This window comes from Lutjanus erythropterus, chromosome 22, assembly GCF_056507025.1.
Source record: "Lutjanus erythropterus isolate fLutEry1 chromosome 22, fLutEry1.hap2, whole genome shotgun sequence".
Classification (NCBI taxonomy): Eukaryota; Metazoa; Chordata; class Actinopteri; order Lutjaniformes; family Lutjanidae; genus Lutjanus; species Lutjanus erythropterus.
Window position 1 is genome coordinate 29,234,640 of NC_139338.1, and position 24,114 is coordinate 29,258,753.

The following is a 24,114-nucleotide window of genomic DNA, read 5'->3' on the forward strand; positions in this document are numbered from 1 at the left end:
CTTCCGTACTTTTCAGAGAACAAGAAGCTGGAGAAAACCTTCAGTGAGAATTTGATGTAATGAAGTTGCTGTAAGTGATGGTGACAATGATGAAGTCTCTGTGTCCGTCTCAGAGGAGCAGAGTCTGTATCATGAGTCACAGCTTTAATTAAACTCAGCTTTAATTTAGTTTGTCTCTATAATTACTCCTCAGATCTCTGCTGGCTGCTGTTTTACTCTCATGATGACAGAAATATGAGATGAGATGATGGAGATATTTTTACAGTGAGTCACTGTGTTTGGACCTCTGTGTGTTTTTTATAGTGAGTATTAGAACGTGGCAGAACGTTACGGAGAACCGACTGCAAATATAGAAAGATATTTTTGTTTTCTCAAGTAGGTTAGTCAACATCTTTATAAACTCAACATCTACTGAGCACAATCATAAAAAAATATAAAATGTGGACTTTTTCCATTTTTATTTCAAAAATATAAAATTTTAGTGTTTTGTCTAAGGTCAAAGGTCAAAGGTTTTTCAGGTTGATTGAACTCTTCTGGGGAAATTTGAACTCTCATATATTTATTATAACTGACAAAGGAAACTTTTCTTGAGGTAAGGAATTAATTATTTTATTATCTCAAGAAAACAAAAGGCTGATTTCTCTCCATAACGAGATCATTGATCAGGAGAAAACGAAGCAGCCGTACTTGTAATTATTTTTTAATGCTGTTAACTCGACATGTTATCTCAAGATAACAAAGATCATTTTCTCAAAACAGCTTATCATGTTATTTTGAAAAAAAAAACAACACAAAAGGCACATCGTTGGAGACAAAGAGATAATTTATCATGAGAAAATGTCCACAGAAGAAGAATTATTATTTTTTATGCCATTATGTAACATTTTGCTTTTTTCATTTATTTATTTTAATTTTGGTTAGAAAGAATCTCCACATTGATTAAATAGTTTAAATGAATAAACTTCATTTTAAATCTTGCCTAGTTTCACTGAACTCTGATCAGAGCTGATCTTAGATTAATCTGAGCTCATTATTTTGTTTTCACACATTTTTCTCGTGTGTGTTTGTGTGTGTGTCTGTGTGTGTGTGTGTGTGTGTGTGTGTGTGTGTGTTGGGGAGATTCCTGCACTTTTCTCAGTCTGACACTGTTATCTGATTGGCTGCCTGTCAGATGACGTCATGTTTTCTCCTCACACATCTTTATGAACAGTTTTTTCTTTTTTCTTTTTTTCTAACAGTCCCGGTGTCTCTCCCGGTTTGGAGCCTCTATAAATATCCAGAGGTGTCACTGCGGCTGTCCTGAGGTGGCGGGGGGGTCCTGGGTGACCCCGCCCCCCCGTCCCGTCACCGCCCAATGAGCTGCGGCCTCGGTATCACAGGGGGACCGGAGGATGCCCGGGTCGGGGTTGTATATGGTCAGGACGGGGGGGGGCATTCCTGGGAGTCCAGCAGAGTGACGCTGAGCTCTTTAAACCTCTGATCCAGACCCTCCAGCAGCAGCAGCAGTCCCGACTCTCCGCAGGCCGCCACGCCGCCCTCTGCGCCTCACAGCCCGGACACACGGAGCGACGCTGTCCGGAGGAACAAAACAACTCAAACTTTTCTCTTCTTTTCTACTTTTTCTTCTTCTTCTGTACTTTTGCTTCAGGTCTGAATCTATGACCCCTCCCGGAGCGGACTGACGGCTCTGGAGCGCATGTCTCCAGTCTTTACGCACACACTTTTTACGCGCACACTCCTCACACACACGCTGTTCCTTGGTGCGTCCCTCCCAGCAGGCTTGGCTCTGCCCCTGCAGCTCCACTTCTTCTTCTTCTTTTCTCTTTTTTCTTCTTCTCTTCCCACTCCTCGGCCCGGCTCGGGCTTATAAAAGGGGGTCAGTTTTGGCACCATGATGAACCACAGCAGCTACCCAGAGCCGCTCTTCTACCAGAGCTCCGCCGACACCACCGGCGATGAGGAGGAGGAGATGCCGGCCACAGAGAAGGACCTGGCGGAGGACGCGCCCTGGAAGAAGATCCAGCAGAACACCTTCACCAGGTGGTGCAACGAGCACCTGAAGGTGCTCAACAAGCGGATTGTGGACCTGCAGAAGGACCTGAGCGACGGGCTGAAGCTGATCGGGCTGCTGGAGGTGCTGAGCCAGAAGAAGATGTACCGGAAGTACCACAGCAGACCAAACTTCAGACAGATGAAGCTGGAGAACGTCTCTGTGGCGCTCGAGTTCCTGGAGAGGGAGCACATCAAACTCGTCTCCATCGGTGAGTCCGGACACAGTTTAGTTTACGCACAAACATAACAAAGTGATGAAGATGATGATGAAGGTTTTGTTGTTGTCATGAGCTCAAAGACACCACAAATAAACCTGAACCAGAAAAAAACACCCTAAAAATACTCACATGATCTAAATAAAATAATATCAATAAATCAATAAAAGTCTAATAATGTAGATGGAATAAACTAAAGTAATTAAACAGCTTTTTTCCTCAAAACTGTTAAGATGATGTTAATCTAAATATAAAATTAAACTAGAACTGCAACAATTAATCAATAAGTACTGAAATATTATTATTTTTTACAAAAAAAAGTCAAAATTCTCTGATTCCAGATGTTTTTTTAAATTATGTTCCGACATTAAAATAAAAATCTTTGAAATTTAGACAAAACAAGACATTTGAGGACATCAACTTGGACTTTGATCAACATTTTCTGACAAACAAGTAATTGATTAGTGGAAAAAATATTGCCAGATTGATCACTATAGGAAAAAAAGAAGAAGAAAAACATTTTGCTGGTTATCTTTTAGGAGCCCAGATCTTCTGACAGGTCAGATAAGCAGAAAGAAAATAAGAAAAGTGGACAAACTGACCCAGAACTACCTTAATGAATCTTCAGGTGATGTATTTCATGAATATCTGTCACTTTTTATATCAGTAAAACTCTTTATTTTGCTGTTTTGCTCCAATCGAAGGAAACTCCATTCAGCTGTTTTATGGTAGAATCATATATTTTCAGAGTAAAATCTTTCGTTCCACATTTGCTGAGACTCTTTTCTGATTCACTTTGATCTACAGACACATTCAGCTCAGTTTGACACAGACTCACACCACACAGGGGGGCGTGGTCATAGGACGTGACGTATGACGGCTCTCATCGAAGTCACTTCGCTGGTTTGACTTCTTTGGATGTTGGATGTGAGAAAAAATGAAGAGCAGACAAATATTCTGGTGTTGTTGGTGAGGAGGAGGAGGAGGAGGAGGAGGAGGAGGAGGAGGAGGAGGAGACAGGCTGTAGTGGACAGCAGGAGGTTGTGGCTCCATCCAAATCTGTGGCTTCAGGGTCAAAGTTCACCAAAGTTGAACTCCACATGAAGTAAAGAGATAAATTTTCTTTGCCACAGGAAGTGAACGTGTTATTTACTCCGGCGCTTTAACAAGAAAAGAATATTCACAGATTAAACACCTGACAGCTGTCAGCCAATCAGAAATGTTCCAACCTCCTTTGAGAGTGCAGCCTGGTCGTCACGGGGCTGGAAGAGGAAGTGAAGCAGGAAACGTTTTAGGAAACAGGAAGTGTTGTTTGTGGAAGTTTGAACTCTGCCAGTAAAGAAACTGAACTCCAGTTTCCTCTGATCTGGTTTCACCTCCACAGTCTGAACACACGTCAGCACCTCAGCGACTCCAACCAGGACTGAGATCAGACCTCAGATCAGATCTCAGATCAGACCTCAGATCAGACCTCAGATCAGATCTCAGATCAGATCTCAGATCAGTCAGAGGCCAAGTAGGTCAAAAGTTTACCTGCGTGAAGTGAAGCGTTTCTCTCCTCTTCAAATAACAACACAGACCAAAGTTAACCGTCATGTTTAATTCACAGATTCAACGTCTAGAAAATGTCAGAAAATAATGACACATGTCCAAAGTGATGTCTTTAAATGTCTCATTGTGTCTAAAGAGATTCAGTTTAAGATGATAATAAACAGAGAAAAGTCTTAAATCTCCATATTAGAGGCTTCAAACTGCATTTTTCTGACATTATTGCATGAAAATTAGTGAATCAATTGAAAACAGCCTGTTTGGATCCAGATATTTTACTGCAAACAGACAATCTTTATTATTATCATTATTATTATTTGTCCAAACACAGTACAGTCCTGGTCGTGTTCTTCTGGAGGTTTGTGATCATTAGAGACATCTTATCAATATCAGTCTCATATTTATTTCTTTACCAACTGATTGATTATATTCATATTACTGATGATTATTGATCAAAGCACCAGTAGTCCTCCCTGATATTGTTTCAATATCAACATCGAGATATTTGATCACGGATCGTTTGCTCGTTCAATCTACAGCAATGCATCATGGTCTATAGGTCATCATGTGTTTGCATTATTTGAGAATTTATTGTCTTTATTGATCGAGTTTTAAAGGAAAGTTCTGAGTTTTCTGTCGTCGTTTCATTGTGTCCTTTTCTTCTGCAGTGAACTTACATTACATGAACTATTCATGATTTATTTAGATGATTTTTCCGGAAATTTGGCTAAAAGTTGCACAAAATCTTGATGAAAAATCATCCAGAAAGCTTCAGCTCAGCATGTATAATGACGAAAACAGTCTTCTGTGGGGGGGGGGGGGGGGGGGGGGGGGGTCAGGGTGTGTGTGTGTGGGTGTGTGTGTGGGTGTGTGTGTGTGTGGGTGTGTGTGAGTGTGTGTGAGTAAGAGGTGATTGATGGCAGGACAGCTGAGCTCTGCTCTGCTCCAACTCCTCCAACAGCTGCTGAAAATAGACCTGAGAGGAAACCAGGAACTGATCCTCTGCAGACCAGTAGAACCCACTGGAACCCAGCAGAACCCTGTAGAACCTCCTCACTCAGTTTGTTTCAGATCAACATGAAAAGTGAGAACAGAGGGAGTTTTTATGGTAACGTGTCAGTGAACTTTCCTCCTCTGTTTCTCTGCATCAGGATTACAGCTGCAGCTATTTTCATTATCAATTAATCTATTGATCATTTTCTTGATTAATCAATCAATCAGAAATTTGTGCAAAATTAACCCTGTCACAATCTGGTCAATTGAAAAATAGGTTTGAACATATTTTCAACTTGTGATCAATCTGGCAATAATTTTCCCACTAATCGATTAGTTGTTTGGTCTATAAGCTGTCAGAAAAATATCGATCAGTGTTTCTGAGTTTACTGAGAAACTGAGATTTGTAGTGAAACAGCAGCTTTATTGATCGTGACTGAAGGATCTTTATTACAGATGATAATTATATGAATATTTTCCTGCTGTTTTAATCTTGAACCTCACTTTTTAAGTCTGTTTTAAGGTGATGGTGAGCATTTGTTGGTTACCGTGGTAACGACATATTGTTAATCTGACTAACAACGACAACAACAACAACAACAACAACAAAAAGAGGTGGACATAATGAGCTTCAAATCTTCATGCTGCAGTTTTAAAACAGAGTAAACAGCGCTGTGAGTCAGAGGGAAGTAAAAGAATCCAGCCAATGAAATAAATCCACACTGAACGTTGTTTCAATCACGTTTTGTTTTCTGCAGTTTGTTTGTTGTATTCAGCGTAGAGGTCACGTTGTGTTTCTGCAGGAAAACGTTTCTGCACTGAGCTGTTCAGCCTGAGCCTCTTCATGAACGTCAGCAATCAAAAAACATGATTGTTGGTCCAAGTCTGGAGGTTTAAGGTGGAATTTATGGTCATTCTCTGCAGATAGAGTCATCAGAACACAGACGAGTCAAACTGTTCCGCCAGAGAACACAAGAACACAAGAACACAAGAACACAAGACAAAAACTCTAATATCTGCAGCAGCAGAGAGAAAAGTGATCAGTTCAGTCTGATCAGTCCCATGTTTCCTGTGTGTGTGTGTGTGTGTGTGTGTGTGTTGATTGTTAAAGCGCTGTCACTCTGTGTGTTCAGTGTGTAATGGTTTCCATGTGTTGTAGCAGTCAGCAGAGAGGAATGTCCATCTGCAGCCAGAACCCCCCCACACTCCTCTACACACACACACACACACACACACACACACACACACACACACACACAGAGACACTCTTTATCTGCAGCCGTGTGTGTGTGTGTGTGTGTGTGTGTGTGTGTGTGTGTTTGGATCATTTTAACTTTTATTAACCCTTTCAGCCTGATGATCAGCTGCTCACAGACTCAGATTCATCACGACTGTTTGAAACTGAAGATTTAAATTGTTGTTTTCAACATTTATGATGGATTTGAAAACATCAGCCGTGTCACGATTCTCTGAATCCACAGTTCAGTTTGAGGATAATATCTGCACATCATCACCCAGAGGAAATCATCTTGTCTTTGTTCTTTGTCTCATGAGACAAAGAAATAAATAAGATTCTTATTTTGAGCTCACTGATGTCTCACAGCAGTACAATAGAATTTATTGTTAGATGAGAGAAACATGCTGATCTCTATTTTCTCTTGTTTTCTCTTTATTTTCCACCATAACACACGTAATGTTGAAGACAGAAGGGTGATCCTGGACTCAAACTGAAGGTTATAAACCTGTGAAGTATTTGAGGCTTTTATATTCATCACAAGGTGCTGAAAAATAATCATTTCTGATGAGAATTTGTCAGACGGACTCTATTTTCTTGTCTTTTTGTAGATGTGTATATTTGAAAGTATACTGACATTAAGCACCAGAGTCCAAGTTGTTGTCTTTAAATGTCTCATTTTGTCCATCCAACAGTCCAAAAGCAGCACATATTCACATTCTGAAGCTAAATTTTGGTATTTGTGGCTAAAAATGAAGCTCGCTGATCGAAAATTGAATTCTTTTGTAATCTGTGATTTGACTTCAGCTCTGGTTCCTGCTCTGTTCAGACAGAGGTCAGGACTGTACGCTTGTAAAACCACTAAATTACCACCAAAACCACAAAACAGCATCAGAACCAGAGACCTGAACCCAGACAGTGTGGAGAACATCTCATGGTTTGGAGGTTTGGTTCCTCTCTGGTTTCTGTTTAATGACATGAGACTGTTTTTAACTGACACTAATTAGCTGGTGTCTCAGTGTGAGTCCAGTCTGCAGATCAGACCTCCTGCTCCCCGTCAGACAGATGATGAGCTCATGTTTCCTGCAGCAGAGACCAGGAGACTCTGAGGATTAGAACCCTGGAGGAGGACAGAACGTCTCCTGTTTGTTCTCATTAGACATAACGACCGTCCTTTAAATCAGGAAGCAGCTAAACCTCAAATAACGAAAACCAGACAACACTTAACTGAAAAATCAACAAAAACACTCGACTGTCTGAGAACAAAACTGAAATCAAAGAGAACATCTACTTCAAGACACCAACCCTGTTACTTATAAAGTTCTGTAAGTTCCCGGACCTCGAAGGTGTTTAGTGTTGGCCTCTCTGCATGGGTTGCTGTGGTAACAACGCAGGTGTCAGTAACAGTGTAAACCGGTGGCGTGGCTCTCCATCATGGAAGCGTGAGAAATCCATTGATCTAATCAATCACACTGTTCAGTCGTGTTGAGTCTGTGTGGTGTGATGGACAGATGATGCTACACATCACAATAATCAGATCTGATCACTTCTGTCACTCTGGATTTCATGTTGTTGTTGTTGTGAAGCAAGAGACAAAGTCCAGATGTTCAAATCAGATCTCTGACACATCTGTAGAAATCTGACTGGAATCAGACGTCAAACCATCTCCAGACGTGGCTCAGATCAGACAAAATCACATTTAATGTGTTTTTTTTCTGCCCAGATGTTCTAAAATTAATCTGGACAATACAAGAACATGGACACACGGTTCTGAGGGTTTAGTGTTCTCTTCTCTAAACTCTAAACAATAAATAAACTCTCTATACATCGTCTGTTTGAGCCTGCAGACGTTCATCTGTCATCTTTGTAAAGAACTGTATCGTCTGCATACAGACGTACATGTGACTCTGCACTCGTCCAGCTGCATCCTGAACGGTTTAAGTAAAATTAATTGATCTCTCTCTCAACAGATCAGGTTAATGTCAGGTACCAAATCAGTTGAATAAATACAACTTTTATTCAGACGTTTCCAGTTTAAAATGTGATTTTATCTCCTATAATCAGAGCATGATGGAGTCAGGAGGCAGGACTGATCCTCAGACCATGATGATGTTGGTGGAGAGTCGGTGTGCGGCAGGCAGCGGGTCAGAGGTCAGAGGTCAGAGGTCAGGTTCACATGGCGACAGTCGTCTGGAGGACAAACTCTGTACTGTACTCTGATGCTGTGTAGTTTTGATCTTCAGTTTATTATTTATGGAGCAAAACCTCCATCCAGATTCTCAGACAGCTTGTTGGACAAAACAGGACATTTGAGGACGTCATCTTAGACTTCGATCAACACTTTCTGATATTTTATGGACCAAACAACTAATTGATTAGTGAGAAAATTATTAGTTAAAAAATAGCTCTATCTAGCTCTGTCTGTTTTTCAAGGTGTTATTATTATGTTGATTATTTTCATAATCCAGCATCATGATGCAAATGATTGCGTTCTGTTTGTAGTTGTGTTTTACACAACTTTTTTGGAAAAGTGTTGGTACTTTTGTGGTGGTGTCTCTTCACATCGGTGCTGTGGAGCCTCTGCAGCCGCTCTGAAGGTGAAATCCTCGTTTCCTGACAGTAACTGTTGGGTGATTTGCGGTTCTCGCTCAGCTGTGATGGTTCATATCAGAACGTCCATCTGCTGCTGTCAGCTGCTCGACAGTCTGAACCCACCGACTCCTTCAAACAGTTCAGTTCAGTTCACAACGGCTGCAAACGACACGCCGTTTACTAGAGATTGTTCTCTAAATTAATTGATTGATTCATATATAAACTGTCTTAAAAGGTGATGTCTTCAAATGTCTTGTGTCATTTGACCAACAGTCCAAACACAGATTCAGTTTACTGAGACGGAAAACAGAGAAACTACACGGAAAAAAACGAGATGTTGGACAAACATACAAATAAATTAATTCAACTTTAGAGCGATTATGTTAATCAAACTTCTTAACTGGGTTTGAAAAAAACTTTGATTGATTTGTGAACAATTTTCTTTTTTTTTGTCTGAAAAATGTTTTAAATTTTCAAAAGACGACTTCAGTGTGTGACTGTTGTTTAGAAAAACAAAGAAGGAAATCTTTCCCTGTCCAGCTCCTGTTTGTTCATTATTGATAAGCAATAAAAAGACCTTTGAAAGACAGATGACTTCAGCTGGTAACACAAATATAATCAATTTAATAAGTTAGATTAACTCAATTGAATTGTGTGTCACCCACTGAATAAAGTTTTTTAAAGTTCATTCAATAATTCTCTTTTTTCAGATTAAACATATATTTATGTGTTTGTAATCTGTTTTGCTTGAAAAATAATTTTGATCATCAAAATGAATTTTCTGTCGACTGATCATTCTGTGAGGAAAAGAATCAGACAAACATCCAAGTTCTTTCCTGACGGTGGACAAAGTCATTTGACCGACTGTATGTTGGACATTGTCTCATTGTCCACAATCACTATGAGATCACTGTGACATCATCAGGGTTAGCCTTGTCTCTTCCAGAGAGACACAGGAGACACAATGACAGATGAGTTATCAATTAACTCTGTCGAACCGTTAAATCATCTGTTTTCTTTATGGACTTCTGATATAAATCTGTGACTGAAAACAGCTTCATGTGTAAAACATGATGTTTTCCTCTTAAATCATTCTGATATGAAAGTGAAGCAGCTGAGTGTCACACTGCTGCTGTCTCATCATTAATGTTCAGTCTGACTGTGAACAACAAACGTTCAGTCCTGTTACTGCCCCCCCCCCCCCGACATGTCATGTGGTCTGTCCAGCCTGGGGGGGGATGAATACTGTCTGTGTGTGGGAGGAGGATGGTCGGGAAAGTGTGTGTGTGTGTGTGTGTGTGTGTGTCAGCTGTCGTCACAGTTGCTCTGAAGCATTTCATCCAACAGCTGGAGGGTCAACAGATCCTCGACAGGCCGGTCGACACTCGTTTCCCCCCGTCGATGAAACACAAACTTAAATTTAGACACGTCGACTCAGAAGTTTCTTTCTTAAATGTGAATATTTTCTGGTTTCTTTACTCGTCTCTGACAGTAAACTGAATATCTTTGAGTTTCAGGTCGTCATCTTGGACTCTGAGCATCATTTTTCAACAGTTTTTGGACCAAACCATCGATTAGTAGAAAAATTATTGCCAGATTGATCACTAGACGTGAAAACAGGTGTATCATCTCAGAGAAAAATGTTGTTACTTTGCAGATTGACTGCTAATGAAAAACACAACAAACATCAGAATATGCAACAAATAAAAAATATTATTATATCAATTAAATGTATTGATACCAGCTGCAACATTGCAGAGAATTTGAACAAATCGTGTCCCACAAAAAAGTAAAAACTTTTATCGTTGAAGAGTAAAAATTAAAACTCAAAATAAATTTTTCTCAAGAATGAATGAAACATGAAGGTGAAATGGTTCTGCTGTGTAACCTCTGTGTTGCCATGACGATGTAAACCATCTGTGAGCATCAAAGTTTATTTTTCATTTTTAAAGAGTCATGAGTCTGTTTTAAGTTTGTCTTCAACAACAATGTGTGTGTGTGTGTGTGTGTGTGTGTGTGTGTGTGTGTGTGTGTGTGTGTGTGTGTGTGTGTGTTTGTGTGTGTGTGTGTTTGTGTGTGTGTTTGTGTGTGTGTGTGTGTGTGTGTGTGTGTGTGTGCATTTCTCTCGAGGATCTGGACCTCCAGCTGTTGGCTGGAAATGCTCACTTAAGGTTTTTATAGGTCACAGGTGTGTGTGTGTGTGTGTGTATGTGTGTGTGTGTGTGTGTGTGTGTGTGTGTGTGTGTGTATCTTTAAATAGTGTTGGTGAAGTTGAACACTCTCAGGGTTCTTCAGGATAAACAACAACACACACATTTATACAGCTGCTGTCCACCTGCTGTGTGTGTGTGTGTGTGTGTGTGTGTGTGTGTGTGTGTGTGTGTCTTTGGGAGAGACATTTTGATTTTCAGACGTTGGGACAGTCAGAGTTTGAACACTGGAGCTGATCGTTCAGGATAATCAATCAACCTGAACTGATCAGATCTCTGTCCAATCAGGTTGAGTTCTGTCAGTCACATGATCCAACAAGGGTCAGATAAAAAACTCAATATGAATTGTTTTAAATTCATTTGATTTGTCAGTAACAGTCGTCTCTGACAGGAAACAGTTTTGTCTTCAGTCTCTGAGGCAGTTTGACCTCTGAACTCTGGACGTCCAGATGAAGACATGAACGTCTCTGTGCTGCTCCGTCCTCGCTGCTGATGAAGAAAAGAAAACACGAGACGTCCTGTCACCGTCTGCTCACATAGTTTTTCTAGAGTAAAAAAAAATCCCAATTCTCAAAAATGAAGTTAAGAACTTTTAAGTAGATTTATTATCATTTTATAAACATATAGATGATTCTCTTCTTTAGATGAACAGTGATGAGACGTTTCTGTCTCTCCACCTCAGTCAGCTGTAACCCTTGAAGAACATGGACACCCGTCCTCTGTCTCTGTCCGTCTCTGTCTGTGTTCATTTCTCTGTTAATTCTTTCCCTCCATCATCATCTCTTGTTTTTCTCCTCCATCACTTCCTCTCTGTTTCTGTCTAAATGTCACATTACACACTTTCTCCGCTCACTCTCTCTATCAGGACTCCATTGTTTTCTCGCAGCAGGACGACCTTTAGCTTGTTTGTTTGGTAACCGTTGGCGACAGGCTAGTGTTGCCTCTCGCTGCCGTAGCTGTCGGAGGTTAGCGAACAGGACGGGGTGTGTTCCACACAGACGTGGTGTTGTTGCAGCTCAGAAGGTGTTTGGCACCAAACCAGAGTTCATTCCTGCTGTTACAGTATTTCTGCTGCAGGGTACAGAGTCCCTGCAGGGACAAAAAGTCACATCACATCAGAAGTTTGTACACAGATTTTATATTTAAATGTGAGGACAGTCAGCTGATCTGCTCTGCTTCCCACTTCAGTTCAGTCCAGATGAACAGAGACGTGTTTGTGTGCAGAACAACAGACTCTCTTTTTATAAAAAACTCTTTTTTCCTCGTTTTAATCAGTTCAGGTTATTAAATTAAGTCCAATTTAATTCTGTCATTTATTAAATCTGATCTATAAAGTTTTATCTTGTTGTGCAGCTGTATTACCTCCTCCTGATCATGTGTTTGTTGTTGTGTGTGTGTGTGTGTGTGTGTGTGTGTGTGTGTGTGTGTGTTATATTTGTCTGCAGATTATCTTTACTGGACTCAGTCTGAGATTTTTCTGCACATTTATAACTGTTTACTGAAGAAACTCTCGTGGTCGCTATGATTCACTACTTTTGGAAAACTTTGAGAAACCAGTTTGATCTGCTGCTCAGTTTTATTCTGACTGCTGACTCTGAACCAGCCTGCAAGTCATTAATGACTGCTCAGCTGAAAACAAGTCTAACCTCATTTATTCAGTATTTATGATCGCTAGAAAAAAAAATCATGATACAGAGAATTATAAAAAACATCATTTCTGCAAATATCAACAGAATTAGAAATAATCTGCTCAAAATCATTAATCTCATGTTTCATACAAACATCCTGCAGGTACTGTGTCACTGTTTGTGTTGCACCGTGCAGTTTTTCAGTTGTTCTGTTCTGAAGGGGTTCCTTTAGGAAAACGTTTGGGAACCAGGCGATAAAAACATGTTGTGTTCTGCAGGAGAAAAGAGCAGAGAACAGTTTCAGTGAATCAGTTCTTGGTTCTTCTGACGTGAACAGAAAACAAACTGCAGCAGCTCCTGTTTCCTGGGGAAAGATTACAGCGTCGCTCCAACATCACGTTCGTTTCCTGTGAACAGTGAGTGAACTGAACCGAGGACACACAACTTCCTGTGTGTGCTGAATAACAGACATCTGAGCTCAGAGAAGGAAAATATGATTTCATGATTGTCCACACACACACACACACACACACACACACACACGCACACACACACACACGCACACACACACACACACACACACACACACACACACACACACACACACACACACACACACACACTTCCCATTGTCACAGTCTCTCAGTGTCTCTGCGAGGCGTTCACTTGTCTGTTCAGAGGAGTTAAAGAGTTGAGGTTTAAAGAAATCTGTGTCATTTGAAATCAAAGCACTGAAAGTGTCGACTGACATTAAAACTCCATGAGGAGTGAATTAAAGGCTCAGTACTGACAGTTACTGACAGTTACTGATAGTTACTGACAGTTACTGACAGTTACTGACAGTTGGCCTAAAGAGTCAAAGTCCAGACATTAGAAGGATTAAAGCTGCATGTGTCTCTGAGCTCCTCTCCAGAAATGAATAACAGTTTTAGTTTTCATTTCATCACTGTTGTAGATCTATGAAAGATTTGAGGCAGTTCAAACTTTCAACGTGCTGCAACAGATTTTTGCAGTTTGATGGCTAAAATTTTTATATTTTCACTGAAAACCAAAACAAAGACAAATCAGCTGAAGTTCAGCTTCATCATCTGAACTCTAACTGACGTTTTTATCAGCAGCCAGAAACTCTCCGATGATTTATGGTCAACCGTTTCCTTTTGTCTTATGCTGTTTCCTGATTGGACGATCCATCAGAAACTTACACTGTGTCTCAGCAGGGGACTCAAGGTTTCCATCATCAGAGTTCATGAGGTGAAAACAAGATGATCACCTTCATCAATGATTTAAACACACGAGACGTAGGAGTGTGAGTCAAGATGCAGCCGTTAAAATAGACTGTAGGAGTGTGTGTGTGTGTGTGTGTGTGAAGAAACAAAGAATCATCAGACTAAAAGTTGGTCAAACCAACTGGTTTTCAGCTCAGGAACGACTCTCAGTCCTCCCTCACATTCCTGCTGGATGTGTTTGTGTTACTGTGTGTGTGTGTGTGTGTGTGTGTGTGTGTGTGTGTGTGTGTGTGTGTGTGTGTGTCTGTGTGTGCATGTGTTTCCTATTTAAACTGACCTCATTCCTCAGACCGGGGGTTGGATGACATCATTCTCTGTGCTGTCGATGGATGAAACTTTCACATTAAAAGCGTCTCCTGACAGCTCACAGATAAACATTGCGAGGCCGTGAACTTTTATTTTGGCGAGTTGATCTGAAGTGAACAGAACAGGAAACTGGGTCACACAAAAAATAGATATTTGGACAGTCAGCCGAGGTGTAATTTTATCTAATTAAATTAAATTAAATGTAGTCAATTAGTGCTTTAATTACATCCAACTGCTGATAATTAACTGCTACATAATAGATGACAATAAAAAAACAGCCTCCACTTTGGTTCAGACTGAAATACCTCAACAAATATCAGACTGATGTTCATGAACTCTGTCTCAGAAATTCATGTTTCCCACTTGATGAATCTTACTGACTTCGGTGATCGTCGACAGTTTTAGTCCCTCCCACTGAAAAACAACTAAACATCAGCAGACTGGAGGCAAAATGCAAAAACTCTTTACTCCAACTGTGCTGCTATAAGAACTGAGCACAGCTCCGGTCATCAGTCCTTCACTGAATGGTTGGATTTTTTGTCTCTTTGTTGATGCTTTTTGTCTCTTTGTGGTTGTTGTGTGTCTTTTCATGGCAGTTTTTCTCTCTTTGTTGTCGTCTTTTGTCTCTTTGTGGTCATTGTTTTGGTGTCATCATGGTCATGTCCTCCAAATAGTTTAAGAGCAGCTTTTAGTTTATTTTGTGTCTGGTCTCTGGACCATCCAGAGTCTCAGAGAAACCACATGAAATCCTACAGAACAACCAGACTTCTGTCCAACTCTCAGTGCTGAATGTCAGAAACCGTGTCCTTTATCTAACCTGTCCTCCCGTCTGTCCCTCAGACTCTAAAGCCATCGTGGATGGGAACCTGAAGCTGATCCTGGGTCTGATCTGGACCTTGATCCTCCATTACTCCATCTCCATGCCAATGTGGGAGGACGAGGACGACGAAGATGCCAAGAAACTGACCCCCAAACAGCGTCTGCTGGGCTGGATCCAGAACAAGGTGCCCCAGCTCCCCATCACCAACTTCCACCGAGACTGGAGGGACGGCAAGGCACTGGGAGCACTGGTGGACAACTGTGCCCCGGGTAAGACCACGACCAGGACTCTGACATCACAGATCAGCTTCATTGTTGTTTATTATCATTTATTATTAATAATAAGTGTTAATTCTCAGTCATTTTCGAGGACAAGATGCTGTTTTGATTATGAAAAAAAGCCTTGAGTCTTATTTGGCACCAAAACTCTCCTCCAATAATTTCTGTCCATAACAAAGTCCTAAAACAGTCTCATCTGTCTCCGTGCTGCGTTCAGGTCTCTGTCCAGACTGGGAAACATGGGATCCCAGTCAGCCTGTGGAGAACGCCAGAGAGGCCATGCAGCAGGCCGACGATTGGCTCGGAGTGCCTCAGGTAACATTTACCTTCGTCTTTTACCCGTGAGAAGAGAAAAGATGGTGAATTTATCAAAACACAGACACAAGAATCTGGCCAACAGTTTTTAAAAAAATATTTACAAGATTATAGACAGGATTCAAAAATATTGAATCTGTCCAACACCTCCAGAAGTCTTGACAACAAAACTGAAGATTTCCGTATTCTGTTCAGGTATATTATCTTTCAACAGGGAGGCCTTTATTCCTGAATTTATTAGGTTAAAATCTTATTTTTCTCCTTCGATTCCCACAGTTCTCTCTGCTTATTTCTCCATATTTCACTTTATGCAAACATACTGGTTTGATTTCTGCCTTTAAATGTGCCTGTCATGTCAAATAATTCATTAAAAAGAACAAAAAAACAGCGGTTGGAAATTTTATTTTAATTGCAAAATCTGAATATTATTCAGGTTGGTTAAACTCCAAAAGTCCCAGAAAAATATGATATGAAATGAATACAATACAGTGTAATATGATATGGTGTGATGTGATACGAAACAATACGATACAATATATTATGATATATTGAATTGGGATATATATATATATGATATATTGTCCCTGTAGGTAAATTTGCCCTTGACTCACATTCAGCCGACTCCATCTCTCAGATCAAACGTCGTCAGTGTTCTTCATGTTATCAAAGATCTGTGATGAAGAGAAAGAAAAGCTTTAATATCATGAAACAAATGATACATTATAAGTTCTTTAACAGCAGCAACAGAACCGGAGTTGTTCTGTGATCCAACAGGAACCCTCATCAGGAACTTTCCTCTCACATGAGCTAAACGCAGATCTGCTCTATTTCCAGTCTGCAGAGCAATTATCATCATCATCATCATCATCATCATCATCATCATCATCATCATCATCATCATCCTCATCTTCGTCGTCCTGCAGCCAACCAGCAGTTTAAATTAGCAGCAGAGCAGAAAACACAACATGTACGATCAGATGAAGAACAATGAAGCATCAGCTCATTAGTTAGAGACATAAAGTCAGAGTTTCCATCTTCACAGAGTCTTCCTGTGTTGAATTGTGGGTAATAAATGATGATGAGGTGTTTTTATGTTTAATGAGAGCAGCAGAGAGCTGACGTATCCCGCTGATTAAACTCTAGTGTGTTTCTGACATGTTTAATGATTATCACTGGAAACTCTGAGTTTGATGTTGGATCACTTGTTATCAACAACTCCACACACTTCCTGTCTGTCTGACATGTGATTAAACCAACCAATCAGAGGCTTGGAAGACAATCATTGAAGTGAATGTGAAGACAAACCCACAGAGCTACATTCAGTGGATTATGGGGACTCTTTTCAGACGTGTTATATTTAAGAGCTATGTTTTGACTTTTACTCAGTTTTACTCTGTTTTGTAAGGAAATACGTTTTTTTTTTACGTCTTTGGTGATGAATCTCTTTTCCCACACAGATTTATTCTTTCCTCCAAAGACAGGATTTTAGAAACGTGGCCAAAAACCAACAAGTACTTTTCATTTATATTACTAGCTGGCTAACCATATCTTAGCTTAAGTTAGTTGGCTTCCCCTGCCTTGCATCACTCTTGGAGAGTAGAAAACAGTCATTATTTATAAACCTTTGCTTTGTAACTTTACATCATTTTGTGGCTAAAAACAAATCTGTTGATTCACTAATCAACTCTGTTGATTTTAGCATCATGAGTTACATTAGTTGGTGAAGTCATTTAGCAAGCTAGTCAACTGAAATGTCAGATACTATTTAGCTTGCAATGATATTAGTGAACAAGCAAGCTAAGGTTAGCCAGCTAACTGTAAGTTAGCTCCACTGCATGGATCTGTAGTTTGTTGCTTTGTAATGTTATCTGTTAAAGGTATTTGACAATGACAAACTAGTCAAAGTACCAATCAGATCCTCCCCAGTAGTCTGGATGAAATAGCTAACATTATCCACTCATCCACTTTTTGTTTAATAATTTGTTACATAAATATAAATTTAAGCAAACAACAAAAATGACGTGGAGTTCTTCAAGGCTCTGTTCTTGGACATCATTTATTCAACGTCTTCATGCTCTCACTAACTCAGATAATGAACGAAACCCCAACCAGTACCATAATTATGCTGATGAAACACAGATTTACTTAATATTATTCATGAAAACAAATCCCTGCACTTAAACAACGGTAACGCTGAAATAGTTGTTCCTCTTTTGTTTTGCCAAAGAGTGATTAAAGGTAATAGTTCATCTTTAGTCACTAATATGAGTAAGTTATTTTATTTATAGTGTATTTGTTTTTATACCATTTTTATACCATGTATATGAGATGTTGAGTCTTTTATATGCCTTATAGGAAACACACTTTGAATATCAGTGCTGTTAAAAGGTGCTGTTTGTACTTTTACTCCATTTTAAAAGGTTAAATTTGAACGTAGTGTTATTGATGCTTGTATTTTAGGATTAAAACAGTTTTCCTGTTCTGCTAATGAACAACAGAGTCCATTATAGGAGCAGCTGTTTGACATTAAACAAACCCGTCATGTCTTCACCACCTGCTGTACAGTGTTGTTTTGTCTTGTTAACTTCGATTTTCTCCCTTCAGTCCATCTCCAGTTTCTCTTCCATTAATGACTTTGGACTCAATACAGTCAGATTTAATCTGAGATAAACAGTTCCATGTTGTTTGTGAATTAAAATGTTCTGTTCTTTTCCATTTAACGAGTCTCTGTGATGTTTCTGGCAGTGAAACCAGTTATTTTTTAGGTTTATTTATGATGAGGATTATCTGTAGCTGTAAATGTGCTCATAATTTGTTCGTCCTCTCGTTCTTCTTCAGGTGATCGCTCCAGAGGAGATTGTTGATCCTAACGTGGACGAGCACTCTGTGATGACCTACCTGTCTCAGTTCCCCAAGTCTAAACTGAAGCCCGGCGCCCCCCTGAGGGCGAAGACGCTGCACCCGAAGAGGGCCAAAGCCTACGGGCCAGGTGAGGAACAACACAGTATCCAAAACCTCATGAGTTTACAGCCGCTGTTATCAGCTGGAGATCATTTTCCTTCCTGTCTTGTGTCTCTCAGGTATCGAGCCTCGAGGTAACATGGTTCTGAAACCAGCAGAGTTTCTGGTGGAGACGGTGGAGGCCGGACTGGGTGAGGTTCTAGTTTATGTGGAAGATCCAGAGGGACACACAGAGGAGGTGGGGACACAATCATTCTTTTTTTATTCTAAAACATACACAACAAATTGAAATACAACTGACATGTCATGTCTGTCTGTCTGTGTCCGTCAGGCCCGAGTGATCCCCAACAACGACAAGAACAGAACCTACTCTGTGGTCTACCTGCCCAAAGTGGAGGGGCTTCATAAAGTAAGAACAAAATCCCTTAAAGAACCACCAATCATATTGTTCAGATGTCTTCCTGCAAGGTTTCAGAGCTCTCAGCTACATCTCATGGTCTTCTTCAGCAAATGGACCTGACTCAGGTTTCATCATGTGACTTTAGCATGGAAACTTAGTCATGTGACATCAGTCCAGTTTGTCCAGTCTGTACATGTCTTTAGATTTGATGGAATCACAAACAAGAACGTAAAAGAGTTCCTGGTTTTGTGCCTGAAAAGTGGCATGATTTAGGAATTGCCTTTTGAATCAAACTCAGTTTCTTTAGTCGTTTCACCAAACGTCTTTTTTGGCTCAGAAACTAAATTTTAGGTCTGACAATTTTCAATATCCTGATTATTTAAACTTGAGAACTCCTGTTGTTATTGGATACTTTCCTAACAACAAACAGATTTTATTAAAGTCTTTCTAAAGAGAATTTTAGTTTACAATCAACTGTCCTGTTGAATATGCTCAATATCTTGACTTTTATGTGTATAACAGTGGTTTCAGTTTTCACTGCACTCGTGCAGCGTCTGTACAAGGTGTGGTCATTTGGACCACGTGCTTGTTAAGAACAGACCGACAGCTCCACAGCATTGTCGAGAACCACTCATCTGATCGACTTGACGCTTTCCACACAGCAAAAAGTCGTTGAAAAGATGTTAAAAAGATGACTTTGCCTGGTGTCTAAACAACGTAGAGATTTGGTTGAAAAATTAAAGGTGAAAAGACGTCAAAACCAAAATGTCTACATTTGGTTGTAAGTTAAAGTTGAAAAGACATCTTTTTCAACCTAAGTTCAACCATGAATTCATATTACATTTATTATATTCTGTAATCATATTTCATGACACTGCACTCTGTTGGTTCTTCAGCAAATCGTTAATGATTTAGATGACTGATCAGGTTAATTAGTTGTTTAAGTGACCGTCAGAACCCCTGACAGATCTGTCTGCTTCTGCTCCTCCCAGGTGAAGGTGCTGTTTGCTGGGCAGGACATTGACAGAAGTCCCTTCATGGTGAACGTTTCGAAGGCCATGGGCGACCCGACCAGAGTCCAGGCCCGCGGGCCGGGACTGCAGCAGATGGGAAACGTGGCCAACAAACCAACATACTTTGACATTTACACTGCAGGTAATCACGTCAGTTGTGATTCTTAAAAAAGTTCAGTCTGTGTGACACTCTTCCAGTGAGTGTCACATTCTTCTTTCAGTGTTTGAAGGTCTTGCTGTCCCTCTGTCTGTCCACCAGGGGCGGGTGCTGGAGATGTAGGCGTCATCATTGTTGATTCAAATGGTCGGAGGGATACAGTGGAGATTGTCTTGGAGAACAAAGGCGACAGTATTTTCCGGTGCACCTATGTTCCTGTCCTGGAAGGACCTCACACCGTCTATGTGACCTTTGCTGGGCAGCAGATTCCCAGAAGTCCTTTCACTGTCCACATCTCAGAGGGTAGGTTTTACCACACTGGACAATGTTAGTTCATTATTTTCTATTCTACATTGTGTCTGTGGTTCTTACTTTAGAATTTAGATTGAAGGCATATTTTGTTAGAAATTGATTTCCATGTAACATTAACAAGAACCTGAACCCTGCAGATATTTTGACTTCATGTATTACATCATCTATAATGACCCCCTGGACCCTCCCTGTTGTAACCACCATCTCCTGTTCCTCAACATCTATCTCTAATCAGAGTGAATGTCACATTTAAATCTGATGTCCAGAACGATTAATTAACTTTTTGATTTCCAAAACAGTTTAAAATCTGCAGCTCAGTCTGGTTCCAGGTGTGATGGGACAGTTGGTGCTTTGGTTTTATTGGCTGTGCACTCTCATGGTTTTGGGCTGTGGTGTTTAGTCCTCTTGGTGCTACACTGGTCTGCTGGCAGAGGTGTGGGCGCTGAATTAAATGGGAGTTGAACAGTTTGACAGACAGATAATCTTGGATGGATGTTTGGATGGACTTAAACTTAGCCTTTGAGGTGGGCTCTTGTCTAATAGGCCTTGGATCTGATTCTATGGGGGATTTGCCTGTCTTGACTTGGACTTGATGTGGAAGTTGACTTGAGACTTTGGGATGTGACATAGAACTTGCTGCCTAAATTTGGAACTTGTCTGTTGGCTGTTCTTACTTAACTTAGAACGTCACTTACGACTTGGCTATTTTTGACTTGGGATGTCTGGGCTACATTGTGTATTCTGGTGCCATTGCACTGTGGATAGACATTGGCATTGCTTGACATGGGTCATGAATTGGTATCTTCTCTGACTGGACTTAGTATTGACTTGGGACTCTCTTTGAAGTGGAACTTGTCTATCTTGACTTTGACTTGACTTGGGACTGGACTGGGTGCTTGTCTGTCCTGACTCAGAACTTGACTTGGGATTTGTCTTGGCTGGTATATGCCATCTTGATGTAGTATTTGCCTGTCTCAACTTGAAAACTGACTTGGGAATTATTTCAAACATAACATGAAACACAGACATGACCCTGGACTTGCCTGCTTTAACTTGACCCTACCACTCTTGACTTCAGTGTAATGACTAGTGACTTGATGTCTTGACTGGAGACTTGCCTGGGATGGAATTTGTGACTAGCCTGTTATCTGTCTTGACTTGACATGAAACTTGACTTGGTATTTGTCCAGCTTTGACTTGGAATGCTGGGGGCACTGTACTTGCTGTCTTGATGTGGACTTGCCTGTCTTAGACTTTAGTAAGGACTTGGCTTGGGACTTGTCCTTCTTCACTTAGAACTCATCTTGGGATTTTGTCTTGACTGGCACTTGCTATCTTGATATAGGACATGTCTATATTGACTTTGGACATGGCTGTAAACTTGCCTGTCTTGACTTGGATGTTATGACTTAAGACTTCCTGTCTTGATTTGGATTTGGATAACTTGTTTGCCTTGAATTGTATATCTTGGAACTTGGAACTGTTGGTTTGGGACTTGCCTTGCTTACCTTTTATCTTGACCCTGGCCTTTCCTGTTTTGACCTGACTTGTCACGTGACTTTGGGCTTGATGAGGGACTTTGGACTTGCAATTTTGATTTGGGACTTTGCTTGTGATTTAACCTGACTTGGTTTGAATTGACTTGACTGTTAGCAACTTGGGACGAACGTCTGACTTGCAGAACGTGCCTTGGTCCCACCTCTGCTTGCTGGTGTGGCTGTCTCGCAGTCTGCTGGTCCGTCTCTCTACTGGTCTGGAGGTGTTTGCACCATCTCTGCCTGTGTACAAATGTATCATCACTGTTGTTCCCTCCTTCAGTTTCACAGAGCGTCCCTCCTTCCGGGTCTCCGGTGCAGATTGGACCTCAGTCCATACGCACCCCACCCTCAGACAAGACAAAGAGAGGCCCCCCTCCAACACCACCCAAACCCAGGCGACCAAGTTAGTACAGGCTGGGGGTGGGGGTGTGACTGGAGCCTGCCTGCGCTAGCCTGGTTTCCTTCCACCTCAACTCAAAACCATCCCTGCCTCTGACCTCTGACCTCTCTGGGGGGGGTTTCCCAGCTTTATAGCATGTGCAGCTTCGTCCTGAGCAGCTTTTTCTTCTTCTACAGCCCAGAAATAAAGTGACTGTGGATGAGTGGAGCCCTCTGTGGATGGTGTCAGGATTAAAGTTCAACTTTTATCCCTTCAATTATTTTCTTAAATTCTAGCTCAAATTACAAACATCTAAGTTAGTTCTGGTGTCCCAGGACAGATTTTCACAAAATATCCTGTCCCACAACTGTTTGTAGGGTCCAAGAATCTCATTAATACGTGTTGTGTGGATTTGAATTTGGCTTTTTTGTGTTAGATTTTCAGGAGAATGGAAGTACCTCTTAATCTATTCTGTGAACTCTGTTGTCGAGCATTTATATCATGAAAATGTGACATGTTCTCACTTCCCAATGCATCAACTATGGTAGATCAGTCAGTGGCCCTGTACCTCCAAATATAATACTGCACGTTGAGCTGGGTATTGCTTAAAAAATTGTGATACCACCACCAATACCAGTCCCCTTATAGTGATTATAATACCAGTGGAGAGCTTCATTCAGCAGGTCTTATTGAAGGTTCTTCTTCATGAAGAACACTTGCAGTGATCGACTGTGAGCAACACTATTTAAACCATCACTGTTTTGTAGATCTGGATACCAAAAAGATTGAATGCAGGTATTTTTTGACAGGAGACGTTTGATGCTGGCTTATTTTTATTGATACCTTAAAAATATTGAGTACCGACAGCCAGCCATAGATGTAGGAGCCCCTCTAATTGTCAGGTTTGTGGGTTCAGGGCTCTGTGGTCAAGTTTGCAATAATGAATAAGCAACATCTTACTTACATTCCTCAAGTGTTGTAAGTCAACAAAAGTACTTGGTTAGGTTTAAGCAACATAACATAACAAAGTCAATGTTGACTTTTAGTCATCTTTACCCTGAAAAGAGCCACATTTGCAACCCCCCCCCCCCAAAAAACAAAAAAAACCAGAATGAAAAATCTGTCTGGAGCAACATGAAGACATTAAGACATTAAGGTCTTAGGTCTGACATATCTGATCGTTCATTGATCACTGACATTTAATTCATCCACAGGGGGCTGATTATGTGTGTGTGTGTGTGTGTGTGTGTGTGTGTGTGTGTGTGTGTGTGTGTGTGTGTGTGTGTGTGTGTGTGTGGGTCACTTCATGCAAACATCTGGAGGCAGCACCAGCAAACTTCTGCTTGGTTTGGACGGCCGTCTTTACAAACACTGCAGTGGTTTTATTCCTCAGAGCAGAATTTGTTGATAAAAATATGCAGAACATGAAAGTTTGGGTTCCTTCTGTTCACTTAACTCTGTTTGTTAGAGTCATTGCTAATAAAAATAATACTGATTAGAAATAAATCAGAAAAACAGAAAAAACTAACACATTTAAACCACATATACAGTTTATAATACATACTTTATACAGTAGAACTAAGTTCCTCCAATTTCTGGCCGTCCCAGAGATGAACATGAGCCTTCATCATCCTCACCATCACCACCTCTCCTTTCCCTTGTAACTGATCAATAACCCTTCTCTTCCTTTTCTGTTCTTAACTGTCTGATTAATATGTTTCTGTTGAAATTTCACAGTGATTCTCAGCTTTAAGTGTTTGACATCTTTAAACCTTTAAAGTCGAGATCATTTTGTGTATTAAAGTGTTTAAATGTTGTTGAAGTCATGAACCTGCAGCTCTGATAATCCTGTTCTTCTTTCATCATGTCTTCATCTC

The 24,114-nt window shown here is 40.6% G+C and overlaps 1 protein-coding gene across 8 annotated transcripts in view; it reads left to right on the plus strand.

The window, feature by feature from the left end:
- Positions 1-1,425: 1,425 nt before the first annotated feature.
- The window catches only part of LOC146307125 (filamin-C-like), a 53,449-nt gene continuing 30,760 nt past the window's right edge, over positions 1,426-24,114 (plus strand). For 2 of the 8 annotated variants that reach the window (XM_084710466.1, XM_084710467.1), the window contains exons 1-8: positions 1,427-2,261; positions 14,905-15,153; positions 15,380-15,477; positions 18,316-18,466; positions 18,558-18,676; positions 18,770-18,847; positions 19,831-19,993; positions 20,111-20,311. In XM_084710466.1, coding sequence (XP_084566592.1) covers positions 1,892-2,261; positions 14,905-15,153; positions 15,380-15,477; positions 18,316-18,466; positions 18,558-18,676; positions 18,770-18,847; positions 19,831-19,993; positions 20,111-20,311 — 1,429 coding nt within the window. In that variant the 5' untranslated portion in view covers positions 1,427-1,891. Of the gene's footprint in view, positions 2,262-14,904; positions 15,154-15,379; positions 15,478-18,315; positions 18,467-18,557; positions 18,677-18,769; positions 18,848-19,830; positions 19,994-20,110; positions 20,312-22,138; positions 22,262-24,114 lie in introns of all 8 variants that reach the window. The other 6 variants (XM_084710464.1, XM_084710465.1, XM_084710459.1 and 3 more) reach the window with 6 other exon arrangements.